General features: G+C 41.2%; 1 protein-coding gene across 2 annotated transcripts; it reads right to left on the bottom strand.

The window, feature by feature from the left end:
- Positions 1 to 320: 320 nt before the first annotated feature.
- Positions 321 to 23,955, bottom strand: LOC120801189 (integral membrane protein 2B-like). Of its 2 annotated transcripts, none has more exons than XM_040147814.1 (7): positions 23,710 to 23,955; positions 7,630 to 7,812; positions 5,418 to 5,486; positions 4,366 to 4,515; positions 3,096 to 3,206; positions 2,082 to 2,232; positions 321 to 1,220 (listed from the first exon to the last, which is right to left on the bottom strand). In XM_040147814.1, the coding sequence occupies exons 1-7, from the start codon at positions 23,791 to 23,793 to the stop codon at positions 1,132 to 1,134; spliced, it is 837 nt and encodes a 278-aa protein (XP_040003748.1). In that variant the 5' UTR covers positions 23,794 to 23,955; the 3' UTR covers positions 321 to 1,131. The 2 variants fall into 2 exon arrangements, with proteins under 2 accessions (XP_040003748.1, XP_040003749.1); XM_040147815.1 differs by having other exon boundaries at positions 7,681 to 7,812; positions 23,710 to 23,953.
- Positions 23,956 to 24,132: the final 177 nt, after the last annotated feature.

The following is a 24,132-nucleotide window of genomic DNA, read 5'->3' as shown; positions in this document are numbered from 1 at the left end:
TATCTGACCTTTTCGAGACGCCAGTTGAAGTCGTAGAGTACGGTCGACGTTCAGAGGGCGCGGCGATGGTAACGGCGGCAACGCCAGCCCGGTCGGTAGCAGGTAGGCAGCAGGTAGGCGGGTAAAAGCCAATGTTTCCACCGGAAACGGGACAAAAACCATCACTTGATAATTAAAATGTACTCGTGCATTCAAGTGTTTCTCCTGGGACCTATTTTTCTTATTCCATCACGGTTAATGTCGTGAACCACTGGTAGGTCACATTGTGGGTATTTTTATATCAAGTCCCTCCCATTAACCACACATTGACCACTCAAGAGTTAAAAACAGACAACAGTTGTTTTTTCTGTTTTCTTTATTGTGTTGGTCTGGTCATATCTTTAAAGAGATTATATACACAAATTAGTACAAGAAGAAGAGTTATCCAAAAAATTACACATTCAAAAAAGACAGACAACCCTCACGAAAATGATTTTAACACAAGCGTGTTTCCCGTCAATTCTCTCTGCGGTGAATTTGATTCTTTGTTTCCTGTTTTCTTACTCGGCACTTCTACAAACATGTTTTAAAGCTAAACAAGAGAGACACATGCCCACACTCTTATTTTAAGACCATTTTCCACTTAAGAAGGAACAGGTGCAGTGTATTAATAGCTACAGCAGACAAAATACAAAAAAAAAAAAAAGGAAAAACCCCACAGTCTCACTGGACTGATGAGTTTCAAAAACCCGGATGAGTGGTACAAAAGTTGCCCTCTCTCTTAGAATTTTACGTTTGGACTGAGAGAAAAGACAAACTGTAAATTTACCCATGTCTATTAAAACATATAGTCATGCTATAACTGCAGTTAATTTGGATTAAAATAATTTACTATTTTATACTGAGTTGACTTTTAGCTAGTTATTTTCTGAAAGATAACAATTCCAAGAAGACCCCCGTACAGAAAGTGGAAAAATACATGACTCTTCACCTTTTTATTTCACAATCAATGAATATTTACCAAACAGCTTCACATTTCACTCCTCTCACTCACTCAAACTACCTGAAGTAAAGGACAGAGGAAAAAAAAAAAAAACACAATCTCACTGCACGCCAGTGACTTTAAGAGCAGTTGTGAGGCGACGAGGTGTCTTAAGGCTCACAAATCAGAGTCTCCACCACAAACTTGTTCTCGAAGTGACGGATCTTGTGGCAGTTCAGAGCCTCACGCTTCTGCATGCCTGCAAGAAAACCGGAGAGAGTCAACATGCTGAACTGACACAGCATGTATGTGGACCGCGTAAATGGAGATGTTGTAGCCTCTGCCTTAGAGCTAAAACCCGTTAGTGTTAACGGGCGTTTGTGTGACGGTAAAACTAGCTAGCTAGGGCTCGCTGTGTAAATGAATGCGTAAGGTGGGTAAGGTAACGTATGGCCTTTGCAAAATGCCAGCTACAGTCAGAGTACGGTCAACATTCGGAGGGAGCGGTGGTGGTAATGGCTAACAACACCAGCCCGGTGGGTAGCTTTATGCGCCGGTGAAAATGAAAAAACCCAGTGTTTACGGATAGGACGGTGGTTTTCTCAGCCAGGACCAGTAACTCCATGAAGTCTCCCAGTAAGTCGACACCTCCCAGCCAAGAAACAGTCTGGCACATAGCCCCCATAGACGGCAAATGGTTCCTTTTACACTTTGGTTTTTGTACAAATGCCGTTATCCTCGGACCAGGCTAGCCCCCCCCCCGGTTCCTGTCTTTATGCTAAGCTAAGCTAAACATCTCCTGGCTGCAAGTCCCGAGAGTGGTATCAACTCTAGGCAAGAAGGCAAGTGAGCATATTTACCACAATGTCAAACCATTCCTCTGATCTCAAAATGTCTTTACTGTACCATAGGACTGAATTTAGTCACATTTGTTATTACTACAATTATCACAGTCGCCTTGGTACAGAAAGTGAGTCTTTCAAATGCAAAAAATTAGCCTCACTTCTCCCCCCACCAATCCACTGATCACAGCGAGAATCTTGAGCCAAAAGAGATAGCGAGCATAATAATAATATGATAACTACGGTAAATCAAGGATTGACTGATGTCATGTCCCTACCCAGGATCCTGTCTCTGCGCTGCAGCTTGTAGGTGTCTTTGCCTTGGCAGAGGCTGTAGATGAAGTAGCCGAGCTGGTCGACCTGCTCCAGGCGCTCGGTCACCATCATCTCCTCGTGGACCAGGTAAGACTGAGGCAGGTAGGTGCCGGCCTGGACGGAGGAAGGGACACAGCACAAACATGTCACAGAAAAAATGATGATAATTGAAAGGAGAGTCTGGCAGAAGGGAAACCCAATCAGCACTGACGCCTGCCAACCCTTAAATTAAGACTTTGAGCCGTTGGTTCAGGGCAGGTAGAGACTCCTCAAGTGCAGGTGCATCAGATTCAAACGTTTCTTTTTAGTGCTGTAAATCACTTCATCTGCACCCCAGCGGTTAGTATGCACCATTTGTAGTAACCAAAAACACAGTCCCTCTCCTACTGTCCTAATGTCTTCGGCTTATTTCCTGGTCTTACTGGTTTCAGTTTGTTTTTATGTAAAGCTTCTCACTGCTTTCACTGTTAGTGTGCCTTCCTCTTTCTAATTGATTTCTGTTTTTAAATTTAAATTACTGACCAATAACGAGGGAAGTGAACTATTATCGTTTTTGTTTCTTTTTAAAAAGCCAAGATGCTAAAATCCGTGTGATTGCTTTGGTGATTTCTCTCCGTGTCCGTCTTTGCTTTCTCTCAGTAGAAGCAGGTTCTGATCCACCCTCGCCGCCACAGGAGCCCGTTTACTGTAAACTGAGCTCAAGGGGATCGCTTTCTGATTCGTCGGACGACAAAACCCGCGTGAAAATCTTTTCAAACCAAACTGCTTCATTTCTTTTTTTTTTGTAACCGTCCACAACAGACACTACGATAGAGAATCGAAGCAATGAGTTTTACACTTCCACTTTGATTTGGTCAGGGAGACTGAGGCAAGAAGTGAAAGTACTAAACCCTTTTACAAACATTGCTTTCCCCATTTAACAGCTGGGATTAAAGGTGAAACCTAAGTCCGACAGTTGCAGGGAAGCCGCCTGTTACCTTGACGTTGATGAGCAGCTCCAGGAAGTCTCTGGGAGGCATGACGATGGAGGTGTTGAGCGGGATGACGTAGCACTTGTTCAGACTCAGATCCAGGTATGCAGTCAACCCCTGAGACAGAAGACAAACTTTAACAGACCAAGAGAACAGCTAGTCTTTACGAGGCAGTACTCCCTTTTCCTTTTCATAGGAAAATATAATGTGTTTTTGTCACAACACATGAATAATGTAAGTTCTAAAACAGTGGCTTTCTTTCTTTACCGCAATGGCACAGAGATCCATGTGTTTATTTGGAACAGACCTGCTTCCCTGTTAATGCAAACTCAAAACCTGCTCCGTGTTGAGCTGTTGGCTTGACTGATTCCGTATCACGTACATTTCCCCGGTGCCAACTCCGTCAGTACACCAACCAAGGCATGTCATACTCCCCGCTCTGCTGCTCAGGCTCTATTCTCTAACAGAAATGTTGTTTTCATTCACCGCTTAATTCTAGTCGACTCACTTTTCCCTGTTTGATCTTAAGCTACTGTGACTGCAAATCAACACTTCCCGCTCTTTTTTCAAATTAAAAGTATTTGCAGTCTCCCTGTTATTGGTGGTCTTCTAATTGGCAGGAACTAGAATCAATCGATACAGTTAAAAACTGCAATGAACAGGTAGATGAAGCTGGTTTTTCTGTTGAAAAGAGAAACGCAGCCAAACAGAGTGAGTTTGACTGTTCTGATGGAATTAGTTGTGTGGAAATACTGAATTTAATATGTGGGAGCTGTTTTACCTGGTCTTTACAAGCAGCATTTACTCAACTGCTTAAGCTCAATTCTGAGCTACTTGTACTTTACTTGAGTATCTCCATTTCTTTGCTACTTTATACTTGCTCTCCACCACATTTCCAAAGGAAATATTGTACTTTTTACTTCTCTATATTTATTTCACAGCTGTAGTAACTAGTTACTTTTCAGATGAAGACTTTAGACAAAAAAAGCTCATAAACACTGTTATAGATTAAACCAGTGTTTCCCAGCCTTTTTGGTTTGTTGCCCTGTACAAAAAAAAAAAAAGTGGTGTCTACTTTAGAGCCTTGTCATGTTTCGGATGTTTCTGAGTTGTTATCATCTCCATAAAAGAGACATTGTCCCGTCCTCTCCCATGAATCACCCGACGACCCCTCAGGTTCACCTGGTGACCCTCTGGAGGGGCCCGACCCCCAGGTTGGGAACCAGTGGACTAAACTCTCTCCCTGTCTCTGACGTAGCTAAAAGCCCCCTCTCACCCGCTGGAAGTCGTGGACGATGTCTGCTGGGTCTCCGTCATCGAACTCGGGCACAGGGACGTTGATGAGCTCCACCTGCTCGCTCTCCAGCACCCGGATCCTCTCCTCCAACTGCCGCAGGTGGAACTGGCTTGGAAGCTCCACCTCCACCTAGAAAGCGGTTAAACCAGTTGATCACCCGGTTGCTCGGTCAGTCGGTCGACAGAGTCAGTAAACCGTCCCGAGTCACGACAGTTTACATCACAATGTGCCTCGAGGCGGCTCATACAGCAGTTATGACGTGTGCTACTTTTGAACTAAACACAAGCCTTGAAATCCACCACAGGGAACATCACATCTGTAACCACATTTTAAGAGGCTGCAAGTAACAATTATCTTCACTCTAGATGAATCTGCCAGTTAGTTTCGTGCTTGATTGATTCATCATTTGGTTTGTGAAACATCAGAAAATACTAATTAAAAAAATGACAATTTCCTAGAGCCCCAGGTGATGTCTTCAGCAACCCAGACCAACAGTGTAGGACAAGGAAAAGCAGCGGATTCTCACATTTGAGCACTTTTAAAAGTGACTTTAACTGACTAGTTGATTATCAAAGTAATTGCTGATTGTTTGTTTTTTTTGACCATCGACTAATCGATTACTTGACTAACTGCTGTAGCTCTTGATTTTTCTAAAGTTCATACAGAATTTTTAATATAAAACTGAAATGAAGGAAAAACAAGTGCTGCCTAGAAACAACAGGAAAACTACAAGTACAAAATCTACAACTGTGCAGCAAACAGTTTAAAAATGGCAGACAAAAGGGTAAGATAAATAAAGCGAGCAAAAAAATCCACAATGTGATGTGATGTGTTGGACGGATTAAGACGACTCTACTGTGAGTCCACTGCAGGCTGAAGTCAATCAGTCAGTCAGTAACTAAGGTCAATCAATCAGTGCCTCGGTCTGTAATGATTAATTATGTGCCATGTACTGAATACACACATTTCACTGCTGTGTACTTGAACCTGCGGCATGTGAATGTAGGTGACAGTGTTGTGCTGTCTTATACCTCCTCTTCCTCCCGGATCATGTAGTCCTCCTCACGGTAGTTCACCCCGCACACAAACACCTGGCCGTCCTGCAGGGACGAGGGAAAAAGGGGGAAAAAAAACAGATGACATGAGGTAGGACAGAAAAACAGAGAAATAACCAGCCGATTATATCTCTACCACATGTATGTGATTTGCATTCAGGTGCTGTAAAAACTGTTAGTTGTTGCTGTAGTTGTTGTTGCTCGGCAACGATCAACAGCAGCAGTGGCGGCTGTGACACACACGGCTAAAGGAGGCGATTAAGGTAGGCTACTTTAAAAAAAAAAAAAAAAACCTCATTTGTGTCCAAAGATAATTCAGTCAAATTTTAAATTCAACCTGACTTACACTTTCGGAGGATATCATTATAAACGTCACAAACGCTGTGTAGAAATCACAGAATGGGAAGAAACGCTCCTTATAACACCAGAATTTTCCTGAGAGTCATCACATTTTTAAGTTTCCTTCAGTATCACAGTGATCCAGTGATAGTTGTCTGTGTAACCATGGCTACACTGCAAACAGGAAATGTTAATAGTGAATTTGGCAGACTTCATTTTCCAAAATGTAAACACATATAGGCTTAAAAAAAGGGTTCATTTGTAGCCCACAGCATAACTCACTCCCTCCTTGGCAACAGGCTTCCTGTTTCTTGTATTGGTTTAGTTTATATCTGTCCTTATAAGTGACTTAACATTTAATGTACCATTATCCAGATGAGATGCTAACATCACTGCACGCCACCTACGGCGTAACTGACGTAAAAAAAAAAAAAAAAAAAACCTGACAGCAGCTGATCTCATTTGATTGACAGCTGATTTGCAGATCATTATTTGGAAATGGAGGGGCGTTGGGCATCTGTACATCTTCCGTATCTGAATCGAGGGACTAAGGACAGGAAGTGTACTACGCTGTACACATTTTAAAGCCATTTGAGGCACATTTTGGATTTTGGCCTATACAGGTAAAATTGACTATAACCTAAGGTGTAGCTTTAGCATCTAGATGCGTAGGCGCCATAGCTACACCATGACCCCTGATAAATCCAGTTTGACACTGAAGCTAGCTACGCTGTGCACAGAGTAAACCCTTATGATTTAGACAACAACATGACATTTCTTCTGGCAACACCCTCGGGACAAATTCTACATTTGTTACAAAGATCCACACACAGACAAGTGGTCGGTACAATTCCCGTCCATTCACATTCTGTTTTCTGGAGTATGATGAACATTATTAAAAAAAAAAAAAAACTAAAGGAAGAAACACTACAACTCGGAATAAACTAATTTGGAAGTGTTCAAACCCATGTAGGTTTCATTTATCATAAACCTTCTGGACACTCGCACAGGTGTTCTCTGTCTTGTTTCTGTTTTGGGTGATTCCATCTCTTGAATTATGCAGGCTATAGTTATTTAGCTCCAAGCAGTAAGGAGGGGGGTGCTTATCTGTTTTTCATCCAGGCCTGCCTAGGCACCATAGGTGGAGTTAAAAACAGCTCACAGTAATGGTGGGCGTTTACCTGCTGCGACCTGTCGGGTCGTGTCAGGTCACACTTTCTTTCATGCTTTTCCACCCTCGTGGCTTGAGTACAGACGTGAATTTATTTTTCGGTAAATCGACTTCACTTGTATATATAGCACTTTTCTAGTCTTGTCAAGCACTATGAAGGAAAAGTTGGTTTATCATTCATTCACTATTGGCGATGCTCCTATAGGAGTCTCAAGGTCTCTCCCAGGGGCCTTAGGCAGGTGTTTTACTAGCTCAGGGGGGCCTACCTGTGGAGCAGCCTGCCACCTTACCCTTAATGGAACCAAGCCAAGCAAAGCGCTTTACACTACATTCCACACTCACACATACTGACGGCACAGCCATCAGGTGTTCGGTATCTTGTCCTAGGACACTTCCACATGCAGACTACAGGAGCTGGGAATCAAACCACCGACCTTCTTATTAGTGAACGACCTGCTCTACCTCCTGAGCCAAAGCTGCCCCAGTTTTTAGTTGCAATTTATATTTTTATCGGCCCTTTTTATCTGTATTAAGTATTCCTGGAAAAAACTAAAGGCAGGATCATCCAACCGTAATGCGATAAAATCCTCCTTCATGAAGGTTATAATGTTCAGTTTGTGGTGGAACTGTTTTAGAAAGGTGCTGGTTCAACTTTACAGTTGTTGTGATTCATTTTACCTCACTGCTGTAGGAGGTACTTTCCCACCCTTGTCGTGGCTGGTTTCTCACCTCCAGGATGTAGTAGCGGTACAGGTAGGCTCCTCCGACCACCACTCCTGACAGCATGAGAGCCAGACCCAGGCACATGCACCAGCACCAGGCCCGGGACTGGTGGCGCACCAGCAGAGCTGCCTCCGCATCCTGCGGGAGAGAAGCAGAAATGAAGAGGTTTGAATGTTTCCCCCATATTTATTCTTTCATGGACCAGAGAGGATGTTCTTCAACCACATGCTTAAAATTAAATCCTTTCACAGATCAACAGGAGAACATTTATTATTACTACTACGGCCTGGGCCACACTGCGGACCCCTGCTTTCGGCGGCCATGTGAACAGGTTAGATCGGGTTACAGCTACACAGCCTGTGTGAGATGTGTGTCATCTAGAGTTTCAGGGTCGAGCCTATTTTTCACGTGTGAGCCGTGCGGTTCTCAACAAAAATAGACAGTGAAAAGATCCGTTAATAGTCACGTTGGCATCATACCGGCAACATTACATAAGACTGACACCTTTCACTACAGCTTCAATGTCAATTGTATGTTTTTAAAGGAATAAGTCGAGGCTCCATGTGTACCATACACTCATAGCAGAAACCCAGTGTAGGCTGTAATTATAAGTGATGTCAGTATGTTAACAGAACATCAGGTGAAAGGCAGCAGTTTTCTGGCTCTCGCTCTCTCTCCGAACGAGGCTAAACAAACATCATGGGACTGCTTTCTGGTTACAACGCTTCCCTTTTCTGACCGCTCATCAGTGATGGATGATCATTGTTATTGAAGGCCATTATCAAAGGCAAACTCAGTGTGGGAAGACAGGGCTGGCGGTAGCAGCACCGCGGGGTAGCCGCCACGCACAGGTGAGGTAGGCGGTGTGGCCCAGGTGTAATCACTTGCTGGTAATTTCTCTACTGCCAGTCATTCGGTTGCCAAGATTTCTAAGTATTTTATCTAAATGTACTCGTTCCTTTTCCATATTTTCTTTTGTATTTCATCCAGAAAAACTTCAAGACAAAGACACACTCAAGTCAATGAATTCAGATTCTTTATTTAAACTGTGTCCATTTCCCACCGAACAAATTATCTAAAAAGATGTGATAAGCGGATTCAGAGCTGGATTCAGCTTTGATGCGGTGCTACCAAACCCCATCCCTACCCCTGGAAGAGCTCCTGGTCTGAAAACAACACGACGGCAGCGCCAGAGCCACAGCACAGCAGCCAGACCTGCCAGGAGCCTGGAAACTCTCCAGAGCCACAACAACCAGAGGCCAGGGTGTGATGTGATGTGATGTGATGTGATGTGTGTGTGTGTGAAAACAAAGCCTTTGTTTGGATCGGATGAAGGAGGCTGCACATCTCTTTTCAGACACACAAAGCAACACGGTGACTCATCACGATGCAAATCACAGAGGGAAAAACAGAGGCAAACAGAAAATCTGAAAAACATTACCAGAAAAAGTGAAAAAGAATGAAAAACAGCAAGAGAAAGTGAAGGTGTGTGATTTAAGTATGACATACAACTGCAATGGCAGTGCTATGTAGTGTGTTTACTCTGGAAAAATGACAAAATGAACTAAAATCAGACAAAAATTGCTGGAAAAATGTGAAAAAATCTAGGCAGTGGTAAAACACATTTTGCTAATGAGCAACTTCTCCTCTTTGAACATGGTAGCTGCTGAAATACGAGTCTGATGTGTGATATGAGAACACTGAGGTCAGGTGATTAAATGTGAGACAACAGGTACGGCTTTTTCTCGATTTTACTCCCGTTGTCTGTTTATCAATCTCATTCGACTGGATTTTGCTTGACCTTATCCTTTTTAAAATCGGGTTTCAAGTTAAATTTACCCAGGGTTTCACTATCTGCTTTTTATTATTGTTGGGTTTTATGTGTTTTCTTGAGTGAAAAGTGCTCTATACACATAGCTGCAACAATTAATCGAAAGAAAATTAATCAGCAAATATTTCAATAATCGGCAAAGTTAAAATACTTTTGACGCTTACAAGGTCCTCAAGGTCCTCGCTGCTCTACTTGCTTTTCGTTTTAGTGAATTTAATGTTTAATGTTTTGGGCTGTTGATCAGAAAAAATCTGCTATTTGCAGATGTCACCTTGGGCTCTTGGATCCTGTCATCTGCTTTTTAAAAAAATTGTTTTCTGAAGTTTTATACACAGGACAAGTAATCAACAAATTAATACTGAATAAAAGTATATCTTTAACTCCTCTTAACAGCCTTGAGATACGATAACTGATTTTGTAATAAAACTCCATGTTGTTAACATTTCAGAACGTCTGCTGTGATCAGGGAGAATTTTTGCAATGTTGCATTTTACAATTTGTGGTAAATATAATTCAGATTCCAGGATTCGTAAAATGAGCATGTATTATTTTGAAATCCTATTTATGCGTCTCTTTACATTGCCATGTGTTTTTTTAAGCACTTAATAAAGCACTTCTGTTGTTGTCATGGAAAACACTGTGAAAATGACGTATCACTGTGTTGTGTGTGTGTGTGTGTGTGTGTGTGTGTGGTTGTGCGTGAGCACCTAAACCTTCTCTTTAGAGAAACTTGAGCCCTGAGCTGAGCTGAGTGTGTAAAAGGAGGATTGTGTGTAATTATTCTAAAGCACAGTGGAGACCAGGGCTCTTCGGCGGACACACATCAGCCGGGTGGATAAAAACCCAGCTTCTTTCAGAACAAGCCTCGACGCGTCTCCTGCTTTCATCTCCTCCTGCTAAAAACCAAAGAGCTTTCTCAGAGCGGGAGAAACCCCGTCTGAGGTCGACATGAAGGTGAACGGCCAGGAATCATTAATTCTGAAGCTCTGCGGCTCTGCTGTTGGTTTCCATGAGCTACCACCACATCTTTTTAACTTGTGTCAAGTCTGAAAATAGAACCTGCGGTTTCACTTTCCGACACTCGGACAAAAGCCTTTCCTGAATTAACTTCGATGGTTTCAGTGAGAAATTGTTTTTAAGAGGTTTATTTTGTGAAGCAGTATTCCCTGTTAACAGACTACGTCTTCTCCTGGTTGTTGGAGTTAGTGAAACTGAGCTGCAACTATTGATTATTTCCATTCACAATAAACAATAAATACATTTTTCAATTAAACAATCAATTCATCAATCAGTTTCCAAAATGTACAATAGTGAAAGATGCCCATTACATATTCCCAGAGTCCATTCATAATATTCGTAATGAAAAAGATAACTACTTTAAAGACTTCTTTGTGTCCTCAACAATATTCTGTCTTAGTCCTCATAAAGAAAAGACACATATTGCTGACATCAGCCGACAATACGCTGCCCTCGGGGCGGCTGACCCCCAGTTTAACATTCATATTTGAGATAAAGCAGTACCATCTGGTATTTCAGCTTGTCCTCAGCTTTTACAACTTGATAAATGTGGGGTGTGAGTCAGCATTTCCCTGGGCAGAAAAAAAAAGAAAAAAGAAAAGGAACAAAAAACCGCAGGAAGCAGCAGCAGTTTTTTTTCAGAAACAGCTGGGCAGCAACTCAAAGACCGACTGTCAGCCGTTTCTGACCTTTCCAGACCGCAAAACAGAACTCAATAAATACCGTCTAACGCTTTTCTGTTGTTTTCCTTTTTTTAGTGGTGAAATCGTGTGACAGTAAAAAAACAAAAAAAAACAAAAACAAAAACAAACAAACCCCCACCCCCAACAAAACACTGGAGATCAGATAAGCAGGGTGTGTGTGGGTAATGTGAGAGTGTAGGTTTGTATGAGGGGCAGTGATATGTACCGGTGTTAAATGGTTCGGGACAGGTTGGTGTGTGGAGTAATGTTACAGTAATAATAAATATATCATGTGTCAATAATATCATAATTAGTATGATAGTGATAGAGTAATACTATAATAATAATCATAACATGCAATATTGCAGTAACCACTATAATAGTCATTAATTCCACACGTATACAGCGATGAGGAGTGACGGCAGACCGGACCCCCGGAGAGGCGAACGACAGGTGCCCCCACCCGGCCCCCCCGGCACCACAGCCATTAGCCCCAGTGGGAGACAGTCGGGTCAGGTCGGCGAAGGGACGCGAAGGTCCCGCTTTTCTAGAAGGCCGTAAGCTGAGCAAGTTCATGTTTTAGTTGTTTGAGACTAAATGTGAGAAACGGAGGAAGAGGAAGTCATGGGTGAGGCCTTTACAGAAAAAAGTGTAAGGAGGCTGAGGAAGCGGCTGACGCTCGTGGTGTTAGACGCAGCGTGTTGGACAGGGACCAACTGAAAGGGAACATTTTCTATGGCTTTCCTCCGTCAGCCGTAAAGCTCAGGTCACTTCAGCTGAGCGGAGGGTTTTTCCTAATCACTCACAGGTCTTTTGACATCGAGGGGAAGAAAAGAGGAACTGAGTGCAAAACAGAAGCAGACAGAAAGCAGAAGAGGATGTTTTACACTTACTAAACACCTTCAGCACACAGCCGACGGGTCAGAATATCAAACAGAGTTCAGTTTAGAGACTTTCTGGCCCTGAACTGGGTCTGTCAGGCGGACATTCTCCACAACGTACTGATTTGTTTGAGACATATCTTCAGGGCTCTATGGATTAGGGCCGCAGCTAATGTTTGCTTTTAATATTGACTAATCTGCTGATTGTTAAACCTATAAAATGTCAGACAATTGCGAAATTGTCCATCTCAGAGTCCTTTGTGACATCTTCAAATGTTTTGTTTCGTCAGACCAACAGTCAAAACCGCAAGATATTCAGTTTAATATGATATAAAAACAGAGAAAAACTGGAAATCTTCACATTTTTTTCTGGCTGTTTTAGCATAAAAATTATTTTAACGTTTAATCGATCATATAAAGTTCCTTTTGAAAGCATGAACTGGCCTTAACTGTATTTCATTTCATTTTACATATTTTATTTCATATTATCCAATGTCTTAAATCTCATTTTATTCATTTATGTAAAGCACTTTGAATTTTCTGTGCCTGCTATACAAATAAAGGTGCTAGAAAGAACCTCTCAGAAACTCCCTGGAATCAACTCCAGTCACCTTTGGATCCTGATGCAACGATGTACCTGTTTCACAACACACCAACAAGACCCATCAGGCCTTCAGACGAACATTTCATAACTGCAACACACACACACACACACACACACACGTTAACACATTCATATGTCAACACAGTGAAGTATGCTGACGTCACACAAAGCGGGAACAATATGTACAGTCAGAATGTCACACACTCGGGGACAAGACTTTCAGGATTATTTGATCGGTTTAGGGCTTTTTTGGTTTTTGTGGATGATGAGGTTTAGAGTGTTACAATTCAAACAGTCCAAAATCTAAAGATATTCAATTTGATATAATATGATATAACACAGAGAAAAATGGCAAATCCTCCCTTTTGAGAAGCCGAAAGCAGAAATATTGTTTTTGTAACTGATAAAACTACTTAAAATGTTGTTTAGAGTTTTTTGGATCGACTCATCGATTAATCAACATATCGTTTCAGCTCTTGATGGTTTGAGGAGTGAAATCATCAAGGGCTTGTAAATCATTACAAATCAATACTGTAGGTATTTAGGTTTATCAACAATGAAGCCAATTCCTACTAATGCAGCCCTGTGCAAATGTTTTATGTACGAGACAGGTCCTGTTCTAATGAGTTCAGCCTTTTTTCTTATCTCTGAAAAACACAGTCTGCAGCTGCCTGCGTCGATTCACTTCCCCTTTTGTTCTCAGACCACTTCCGCTTGACTCTTTTTTTTGCGTTTCTGCCTCTGCAGATGATTTGTCTCAACTTGCATGTGAACTGTTTGCACTTCTGGTCTTATTTTGAAAGGTTTTCTGTGGCTGTCGTTGGCAGAAATCGCCAGTCTGGCCGGCTGTGGTGAGGACGGACGCGGTGGGTTTAATCATTGGGGCTGCGTTCACATCACAGTCGCGCTACAATGACCGTCTTTGTGTGTGTGAGACGTTGAGATGAACCAACCAGCCACCAAATTAAGTTAACCTCATCAAACAACCATTTTTCAGTTAATTCACTTTTTTTGTGGACTCTGACGTGGTTTGAAAGGGTCCCTGTATACAAATACTGCAAACATTTGCCATAAAGTGGTATTAATATAGGAAAGTATTCTTATTAACACCATTACTAATGATTTCAGTCATTATCAGCCTGCCCTATTAGACGACTTTACGCTACGAAATGATGCTTTAATGCGGTAATAAATATACATCTTATCTCAATTTCACTGGAACAAAATTATGTATTGAAAGAGTTTTTGCTTCACACTGGCACAAATCTAATGGTTGGTAACATCATTATATGTTAATATTATTTTTCAGACTTGTTAGACTTATGACCTAATGTCATGTAGTTGCCAATATTTCATTATTTTCTTTGTCATTTTATAGAATTTCTTCATCTCTTTCACCATTTTGAATTTATATTAACGTTACGAAATAACAATTTTTAACTAATGAATTTTTATCCTTACGATGGATTATTCTGCTGATTATTCTGTAATATCCTAGAGCCCAACGTGAAGTTGTCGAATGTCTTTATTTTTCCAATAAACAGTCCACACCCCAAAGTATTTTATTTTCCGTAATTAAAGACAAAGAAAAGCAGCAAATTCTCACATTTGAGAACATGGAGGCATCAAGTTCTCAACATTTTTTCAATGGACTAATCGATTTATTGACTAATCAGCTCTATTTGAATTCTGCCCTCCCTCTCACCAATATGAAATCAGTCGTGTCTTCTGTTGTCATATTGACAGTTTCAGTATTTTGTGTGTTTTCAGGTGTTCGCTATAAGCTTATTTGATTTTGCCTGAACAAATGAGATTCTTCTCCTTTATCTGGACTTTAATCAAGGCATTTTATAGTTGAGGCTTATTTCATTTTTCTCATCAATACTGTGTCAAATATAGTACTATTCTCCATTTCCCCTGATCCTAAACTTGGTTCAGTCTTCCAGTAAAGGTCTTAAAGCGGCTCTGCCTGCAGTGTCCTGAGCATCATCACCTGAGACAGCTCGTTTTTTTTCTGTCTCTGTGGAGACAGGTGAGTATCCGTGTCCAGGACAGGTAAAGTTTCAGCCTGCTGGCGATACCAGGTGAAACTCCACTCTGCTCTGAGCTGCACACAGCCTCTGGGAAGGCAGATACTTTGGGTTAAATCAGGCGACAGAAAGACGCTGACGAACCCGACACACACCGAACACTGAAGCAAAACTTAAGAAAGATACTACAGATTACGGCTGCAACAAACAACTTTCTTGCTTAATGGATACATTTTCAAAGAACTAATTAAATGTTTTACTATATAAAATATCAGAAGATAGTTAAAAATGTCCCTTTTTATTTTCCAGTGCCCAGTGTCACTTCTTCTTATTGTCTGTTTTATCTGACCAACAGAACAAAACCAACAATAGTTAGTTTACTATCATATGTGACTAAAAATTCTCACATTTAAGAAGCTGGAACCGGAAAATGTTTAGCATTTTTGTTTGGAAAATGAACAAAACGATGAATCGATTATCAAATTGTTCCTGATTAATTTTCTTTTCACGGACTAATCGTCTAATGGTTGCAACTCTAGAAATAACATCAGCATCTGGTGGTTACTGCACTAGGTGTAAATCTGGTTCTCTGCACCATACTATGGAGGTAGAGATATGTGTTTGGTTACCAGGAGCAGTAGCTCCGCAGGTCTGCACAGGGTGAGGCGTGTCTGGGCCTCAGAGCTGCTGTGTGGGGGTGGACGGTGGGTGGAGGCTGTCCTCTGTTCCCTATATATCTGCCTGTTTGGTTAATCTCCCTTCTGGGTTTTAGTGGTCGGGGCCCTGTGGGAGGCAGCTAAAGCTCTCCGACTGAGTCTCTATCTGACTGATTAGACTATAATCCTTTTCAAGCGGTCTGCATGCCTCAGACGACAATCAGAGGACACACAAGCGGAGAGCAGCGTGATCCAGAAAGTAGCTAAGGAAGGCTTCGGGCTGTAATCTGGTAATTAGGTATACCACCGTATCTGAGGGTAGCAATTGCTAAACTGTTACTGTCAAATGACTGCTGCTCTTCATATCAGAGAGGAAGACAATTGATTTACACCGTATCTATTCCTAAAAATAGTACCACTGATGCACTTTGGACATATTTTTGGGATAGTACCAAATGCACAAAAACCCAGCCAGCAAACCCCGGTGAAACTCTGTGATTTGCATAAACAAAGTGCAACCAGAGATGGAAATCATTTACCTTTATTTCCATCCCAGAATTATTCACCTATCACCTGCTAACTGTTGCAGGTACAGACCCCAAATCATCACACAAAACAACAATGCGAAGTACCAAAGAGACAGTTTGCCGTTTCCCACAATCACAACTTCCTAAAGCCCAAAGTGACAATTTCTTTTTTGTCCAACCAACAGTCCAAATGCCAAAATGTACTCAATTTGCCATCAAAGAAGATTAAGAAAAGCAGCAAAGCCTTGTGTCTGAGAGGCGGAATCTAGGGAGTGTTTAGCATTTGGGATTGATTCATCAACTACCTCACTAATCGCTTCAGCTCTAATATACGTATATGTATAGACAAAAACTGAACAGTAACACAGAATAAAGACAATACAAAGAAAAAAAAATGACACAAAACCAGAGCAGGTCCACCATGACAACACTCTCTGTCCCCAGACTTTTGATTCAGATATGGAACAACGCCACAAAACAACCCTTTGATAGGAAAAAAAAATGAAAGACCATATGTTATGCCTTGATCACCAGAAATTATCTGCCAAAAAATACCAATAAATCTATAATCTTTCCAATCATACAACACAAACATGTTTTCAAAATGTCTGGTTGGCTGCTTAATTTAAAATTTCAAAAACACTGATGATTTCATGCTCAAAAACACGAAACGTTTATAGTGAAAGGCTAATAAATTCAACAGTAATTCCCGATGTGATTGCCAGCGGTGATCTGGCTGGTGCATTAAATTCATCAGGAGTCCGTTTTTCCACACGCAATTTTGCAAAGAATGCATCAAATGCAGCCACACGGCAACAAGTGTGTATACGCAGCTCTTCACACCCAGACATGTAAAAACAAAGTTTCACTCCAACACTCCCACATTATCAGCATGGTAACACGTGAGCACAGCTACAGCCAGCACGCCCTAATAAAGCATCTTTAGCATCTGCATTCACAGCACACTGTCTCTGAATATATCTGACTCCTGCTCGAGTATTTCGGCTCCGAGTTCAGGTTGCTCTTTTTTTACTGACTTTTTTTCTTTTTTTTTTAACTGGTATTAAGGCTTTTTAATACCTTTTGAGGCCTCTTTTTTCCAGGGAAACTGAATTCAGTGCTTTTTAAGACTTTGTAATATATGCAGATAACCTGTAGAATTTTCCACACCCAGCCACCGCTGAAGTTCAAGTGACAACAGAGTAAAAAAACGACCTTTTTAAACGAGCTTCACACCTCTCTGTCGTGTATCTCTACTACACAGAGCTCACAGCACAGTGTGACGCGTTAATGGGCTCTGAGATAAGCTCGGGTGCTCCTCCATGCTAATCTTCAGCTGAGCCGGCTGCAGGTTATTTTCAGTGTTTTCTCTGTGGGAGTTCTACAGAGAAAACTGGGCCAATCTATTATTCTACTATCTTCTATATTATTTCACTGTTTTAAAACCCTCACGTGTCTTCTTATAATGCCTTGTGTTCCTTTTATATCTCTTCTTAAAACCTTTCATCCCCTACGTATAGCACTTTAAAGTGCTTTAATGATTTCAGCCCAGAGGTCAATGTAATCATTCTCTATTTTCTGTGCTGCTAAAATAATTAGTCAACAAATAAACCAATTGTCAAATTGCCAAATTTGACAAACAACCATGTAACTCAGCTCAATTAAAATTCCAAAACATTTGCTGTTTGCAGCTTCTCAAATGTGAGTATCTGCTGCTTTTCTTCATTTCTTATCACTGGAATTAATCATTTTCTAGCTAGCCAGACAGAATTTGGACTTTAAAGACTTCACTTGAGTAGAGTTCACTTTATTTCCATGTGGCTCATAGTTCAACAGGACAAACACGACAACATTCAACACAACATACAGATAATGAAACCATCATACACCTAAGCCAATTTTAAAATATACAAACTACCATAAATGTGAATGAAAATGATATGCATTAAGTTTGTGAGGTCTGGAATTCAGAGGTTAAATAACCTAAACATATTAAAAATAGGCAAACCATAAATAATTACTATACAACCAACTGAATACAAAATGTACCCGTCAGTGCCTGAAAAACATCACTTTGGTCTCTCCTTACCTTTATTAAGAATTTGTTTATATTTTTGACATTCTACACTAAATAACTGGACAAAAAAATCCTCAGCAACAGATGATCCAGTACTGGTAAAATCCAGCAGCGCACATTACAAAAAGAAAGACAGAAGACTCTGAGACTTTTTAATGCTTCCTAGTATTGAAGCGAAAGCTGCCAAATCAGGTCAGTTTCAAACTGAGCAGAGCTCATTAAGGACCGGATCGATAAATGAGCAGAGTCAGCAGAAAGACAAAGGCAGCAGCAGGAAACTAACTGTTAGTCCGCACAAAGTCAAACTATGTTTAATAAGATGCTGATTAACATGTCTAATCCTACCTGAGTGGACACAGCACAAAGAGACCTAACTGTATATGTGAAAACTGTGGAATAACTTTAACTTTCACTAACTACAGCTAATCTAGAGGAAAACAGTCATGCAGAAATTTGATTTTTACACCAGGCGTCCTAAGTCTTAAGTTTTTTCACATGATTGATGTAGAACTTCTATTCTGTCATTAGTCATTTTAAAGTGGAAACTTTAAATATGTCCTGGTTCCAGGTTCTTAAATGAGAGGATCTGATGATTTTCTTTCTCATATGTGACACTAAACTGAATGTCTTTGTGTTTTGGACTGAAAAAGACAAAATAAGATATTTAAAGAAATAATCTGGAGCTGTGGTAAATCATAACAAGCATTTATGTACTTGACCATTTTATAGACAAAAGGATAATAGATTAATTGAGAAAATAACCGGCAAATTGATCGATAATGAAAATAATCATGAGTTACAGCCCCAGAATGACGCACAATCAAGCTTCATGTTCAACAGGAAGAAACTTACATCCCTGTTTGGCTCAAAAGCTGTCTGAACACACCCGATAAGACTTATTCAGGGAAAAGCTAAACTAAGCATGTGGACATGCTTAGCCTAATATTTAGCTTGGTCTATTTTTTGTCTCTATAAATGTCTCTGCAACTGTCTTTAGTCACAGAGCGTTCAGCTGATTGGTTTCAACTCCGTTTAACCTGTTAAAGACTGACAAACTGCCTGATGGAAGGTCATTAACATGAAGCTGCACATGATGCAAATAATAATTTTAACAGTTTTAAAAAGACCAGGAAACAAAAACAGCATATGCCTCAAAGAATAGCCCTTTTCGATTTGTAAGTTCAAACTGGAGGTGAGGGTTTCTTAAAAAACACCGCAACAGAAAGAGTGATGCAATGAGACAGAAACATAACGGACAGAGAGCGACAGAATGAGCAAGCCAAACTTAAACAGAATCAAAAACTAAAAATCATTTCAGCGCCATTTCATAGTGGTTTCTCACTAATTTTAAAAAAAGTAGCAGATAAACTCTCCTACTGACTTAAAGTTCAGTCTCAGTGTATGTTAGCTGCATGTAGTTGGTGCTGAGCCTCTGCTCTAAGTTCTCCTCTAGCCTCCTCTTCTCTGAAAAAGCACTTCACTTCAGAAATCCGGGTGTCGTCGTTGAGTTGGACCTAACAATTCAGAGACATGCGGCCAACATCACAAAAACTGCTTTGTATCATTTAAAAAAAAAACAACAACACAGTTTTAGAGTAAGAAGCTTCCTGTCTCAAGCAGATGCAGAGAAACGTACACGTGCATTTATTTCTTATCAGTTAAAATAGTGCAACATGGGGACGTCCTTATCAAGTTTATTTGGCTTGGATCCGAGTCCTTTAATATCGACTAATTGCAGATTTTGAGTTCGAAAGGACTATCTGAAAAACAAAAAAGAAAACCAAACAAACAAGAAAAAACAAAAAAAAACAAAACAGAATATTAAAGAAATAAATCTTGGTGATACAGTTTAACTGCCATGTCATATTTTTTACTTTGCTCTGATTCTAACATAATTACTTCCTCCACCGCTACCTTCTCCAATTTTGACGCCGTTAGGGGACACGACAGGTCTCGTTGCTCCTCTTGTGATCGGCCAGCTGTCAAAAAACTGCTTGACGTGAAGCGTTTTTTCCTGAGAAGTTGAACTTCTTTAAACCGTGAATAATTAATTATCAAGGTGTGACTGAAGTGTAGACTTTCAGCTTTAATTCAAGGGGTTTAAAAAAAATAACGCATTATCTGTTTAGGAGTTACAGCCATTTTTATACATAGTCGCTCATTTTCAGAGGTAGTATACATATTACCCACACACAGACACACACACACACAACATTAAAACAGCTAACTGGTTTTAATGTTGTGGCTGATCGGTGTAGATGCAGCATCTAAGCCAAATGAACAGAAAAAACTATGCTGAGTTCTCTGCCGCCCTGGAGAGAAAGTAGACCGTACCGGCCTAAATATACAACAATATTTTTTCCTGATATTAGGTTTGAAAAAGAGGACGAGGCAATTATGTTTACAACATCAGATATTGTTTTTGAATGGAGGGAGCACCAGTTGCGCGACGAGTGTATTTTGTCCCCCAATGTCTTTACTGCAGAAACGAACCAGGGAGAAAACCTGTCCAACAGCCAAGAATCACAGCTGTCACAGATAATGAGCTTTGATAGACTGAAAACCTGAAAAATGCTGTCTGTCACAGGAAATCGTTCTGATGGAGGAGCTGACTTAATTTAGTATAGTAATCAGCTGGCTAGCGGCTACACCCACTGAGAAAGTGATGTGCCTACAGACCGAAGACGTTTTCTTACTTAGCCATCACATTGTCAGACGGCTGTGAGAGGATGAGGAAATGGCAGTTCAAATCCATTCACTTTAAGCCTTGTTTTACCCCTGTTATTTTGTATGAGTGCAATCACTCAGTGTGAAGGATCACCTCAGGACATAGCGTTCACCTCATCAGTGAGCAGATCTGTTTTGCTCTTCTTCTCGCTCATGTCTGAGTGCCCTGTGAAAGACAACCTGTGTTTTCCTTTTACAAATATTGCAATGATAATGGTCCAAAAACGATGTTAGAATGTCCCCTCCCCACTCTACCACAGCACCTTATCCCTCTCGTTGAGAGTAGAAATGGAGATTTCAGGAGAATGACAGAGAAAGACAAGATGGGCGTAACAAAAAGACAGCGAGTGGCTAAGAAAAACAAACTTAACAGAAACTAAAAATCATTTGAGCTTAATTTCATTGTGGTTTCTTACTCAATTTAAATTGGTAGCAGATAAAGTCAGGTAGCAGCGCACATGTACAGGTGACAGACGCTGCTCAAAGTTCATTGGTAAGCGACGGCAAAATCACGAACGACTGGGAAATACCAAGAGCGACTGAGACCAATGGGACTCTTTCCAGATCAGCGGGCGACCCCCCCCCCCAGAAGTAGCACAAAGTACATCCTCCAAAATGATCACACGGTTGAATCAACACCTCCCTAAAGACAGTGTCAACGCAAACTCAACATTATAACCTTCATGAAGGAGGATTCATTGTAGAGCTCTTATGTTAGACTCCGTTTTAGCTAGGTGTACCCAATAAACCGCCAACTGAGTGTACGAGGACCTGGTCTGGGTTCTGTGCTGCAGTCGAAACCACTCTACCAAGTGCAGGAAATCCCCCCCCCCAAAAAACAACACCAACAAGTACAGAATCTGCTCTATTTGAGCCGACTTCAATCCCCAGAAGGAAAACATTAAGCTGCGATTATCAAGATAGGAGTCGTTCTGACCAAAACTCGGTGGGGGAGGTGAAAACCAACCCAGATTAGCCCTGCACAGTCATCACCACAATAAGCATACAGGAAGACAGTGTTAAAAGGTTTCAGCAGAAAGATATTTATCACATCAAAACAGATTGAAAGAACAGATAGTGTCAAGACGAGAAATCCTATGTCTATAACAACTTGTTTACCGAGATTTGACTTTCGGGTTTTTAAATCAGCTTGTATCTCTGTTACATTTACAGAACATGTATTTTCACCTACAACACTAACCGTACATGCAATTAAATTTACATCTCAGCTCTCTAGAGTCGAATTTACGCAAAGAACAAAAAGCCTGTCTGACAATCTCCAAACAGAGCTGAAATTTCCCCTGTCGGAAACAGACACACGGCTTTCACAACAGGGTGGAGACTGAGCGGGCAGAATCGCAGGAGGACTTTTTACTAGACTCTAATCAGAGAATCACCACACGTCTCGGCAGACTGCAGCTCAAGTCCCCAACCAGCCTTAAAATCGCAGAATTATTCGAATAAAATGGCATACTCTACAACTTTGTTGTTCAACAGAGTGGAAAACTATCTTTGGCTCACCAAAACATAAACGCAGCTTAAGAACACAACATGTAAAACAAGTACCGTGCTGTATAAACAGACAAAAGTCCAGAGTACACAACACTAGAGTGATAAAAATGAAGGATAAAATACCTAAAACAAAGCATGACACATGAAAACGCAACATAAAATACTGTGGAGCAGGAACTGTGGCTCAGTTGCACCAGTCAGTCTGCAGACCCACATCCCACAGTGCTCACAGCTACTGCACCGTTCCACCACTGTAATTCTGTTACACCGCCACACCAGATATTAAGATTTACAGCAGCCGTTTCACAGGCAAACTAGATTCCAGTCTGCTCAACCATCACAAACCTAGAATTACTGTTCATGTCCACGTGACTTTTCTCAACTTCTAATTACACATCGAAGCAATTTCCCAACTTCTCCAACACGCCTTCATAAAGGTAACTTCCTCATTGTGTGTGTAACCCGCTCAGGCTGACAAAGTGGGAAACTCGCCTCCTTCTCTGTCTAACTTCCAGTGGATCGAGATCAGTCAGTTAGTTGCCCAAAGTTGCGGAAGAGATTAGAAGAAGTTTCTGGCCACAGCTAAAATGTGACTGTGGCTGATGGATACGCCCCCCCCTCCCAAATCCTTGTTTGCTTTCTCTTTGGTCAGGGTGACGCACTTTTCACAAGCAGCAGCAGTTTTCTTTAAAACTAACCCCACAGTGCTGCAAAGGATGAGAGAAAGCGACTGAAAGACAAAGAGACAACAAATGGGACATAAAGGACAGAGGACACTGAGTTCATGTGTGTGGAGACCAGTTCTAGGGGCCTGTGTTGAGCTAATTAACAGACCTATAATGATAAACTGACCAGCAGGGAGTTAGTACCTTTCAGTTTCACATTCAAGTCTTCAGGTACTTCATAAATATGGAAATAAAACAGCTTCAGATACTTAACTTCTCTTCCACACAAGTTGGCTTACTTTGCTGGCTAATTGTAGAACAACATGAAAAATCACACACAAAGTTGAGTGCCCTTCTAACTGTGACCATAAACTTGTTATGCCGTATTTTTTTTCTCGTCAATAAAGCAAATTAAAACCTGTGCTTAGAGGGATAAACCATATGCATTAATTTAGTTGTACTTATTAACTGTGATCTTAAGCCCACGATAGAAAAACTGACATCAAAGTAGAGATTTTAAAAGGCAAAAGGGCAGCGGACCAGCGGCACAGCAAAACTAAATCCTTATTATGTTTATCTAAAGGAAAAAAAACCCTAAATGCAACACATGGAAGTAGGCAAAATCACATACTAGGTGACGCTACTCTAACGCACTGAAAAGTCCCAATAAACATACAGCAGTGACCTCTTTTTTGAGAGTGAACCAGTTACAGAAAGAGTAAAAAAAAAAAAACCAAACTACGAGCTCAGCTGAACAACAACTCCGTGTGTTAGCTGCGTCTTCCCTCGGCGAGCTGGAGGCTAAGTTAGCCATTTTCTACTCACTTTGTCCTCCTCGGGGATAAGAGTTTCGGCGTCCTTTTTCACATCTTTCTGCCCCAGGGCCGAATTAAAAGACACTTTAACCATCCTGGAACAAGCGCTGGCGACCCGCTAACGTGGAGGGAAACGCTACGAAAAAGCTGCAAAACAAACAAAACGGCGAGAATTTGCTCCGAAGTGAAGTATTCGCACCTCCCTCCGGCCAAGTCTGATCCGCTGCGATAGCGGCTGAGCCAACGGCTGGGCAGAGGACAGCGGCGCTTCCGGCGCGCTTTCACAATCAAAGCATAACGGCCGAACCTGGCAACGTTAGCTCAGCGAGCGGTGGTGGAGGAGGAGGAGGAGGACATGTTCGCATTCATCGTCACAGACGGGACATTTTGGACTCGGGTGAAGGATAAAAGTGAGAAACTTGAGGATAAAAAA

This window comes from Xiphias gladius, chromosome 16, assembly GCF_016859285.1.
Source record: "Xiphias gladius isolate SHS-SW01 ecotype Sanya breed wild chromosome 16, ASM1685928v1, whole genome shotgun sequence".
Lineage (NCBI taxonomy): Eukaryota > Metazoa > Chordata > Actinopteri > Istiophoriformes > Xiphiidae > Xiphias > Xiphias gladius.
Note: the sequence above shows the minus strand (reverse complement) of the source record. Positions and strands in the feature narration are given on the sequence as shown.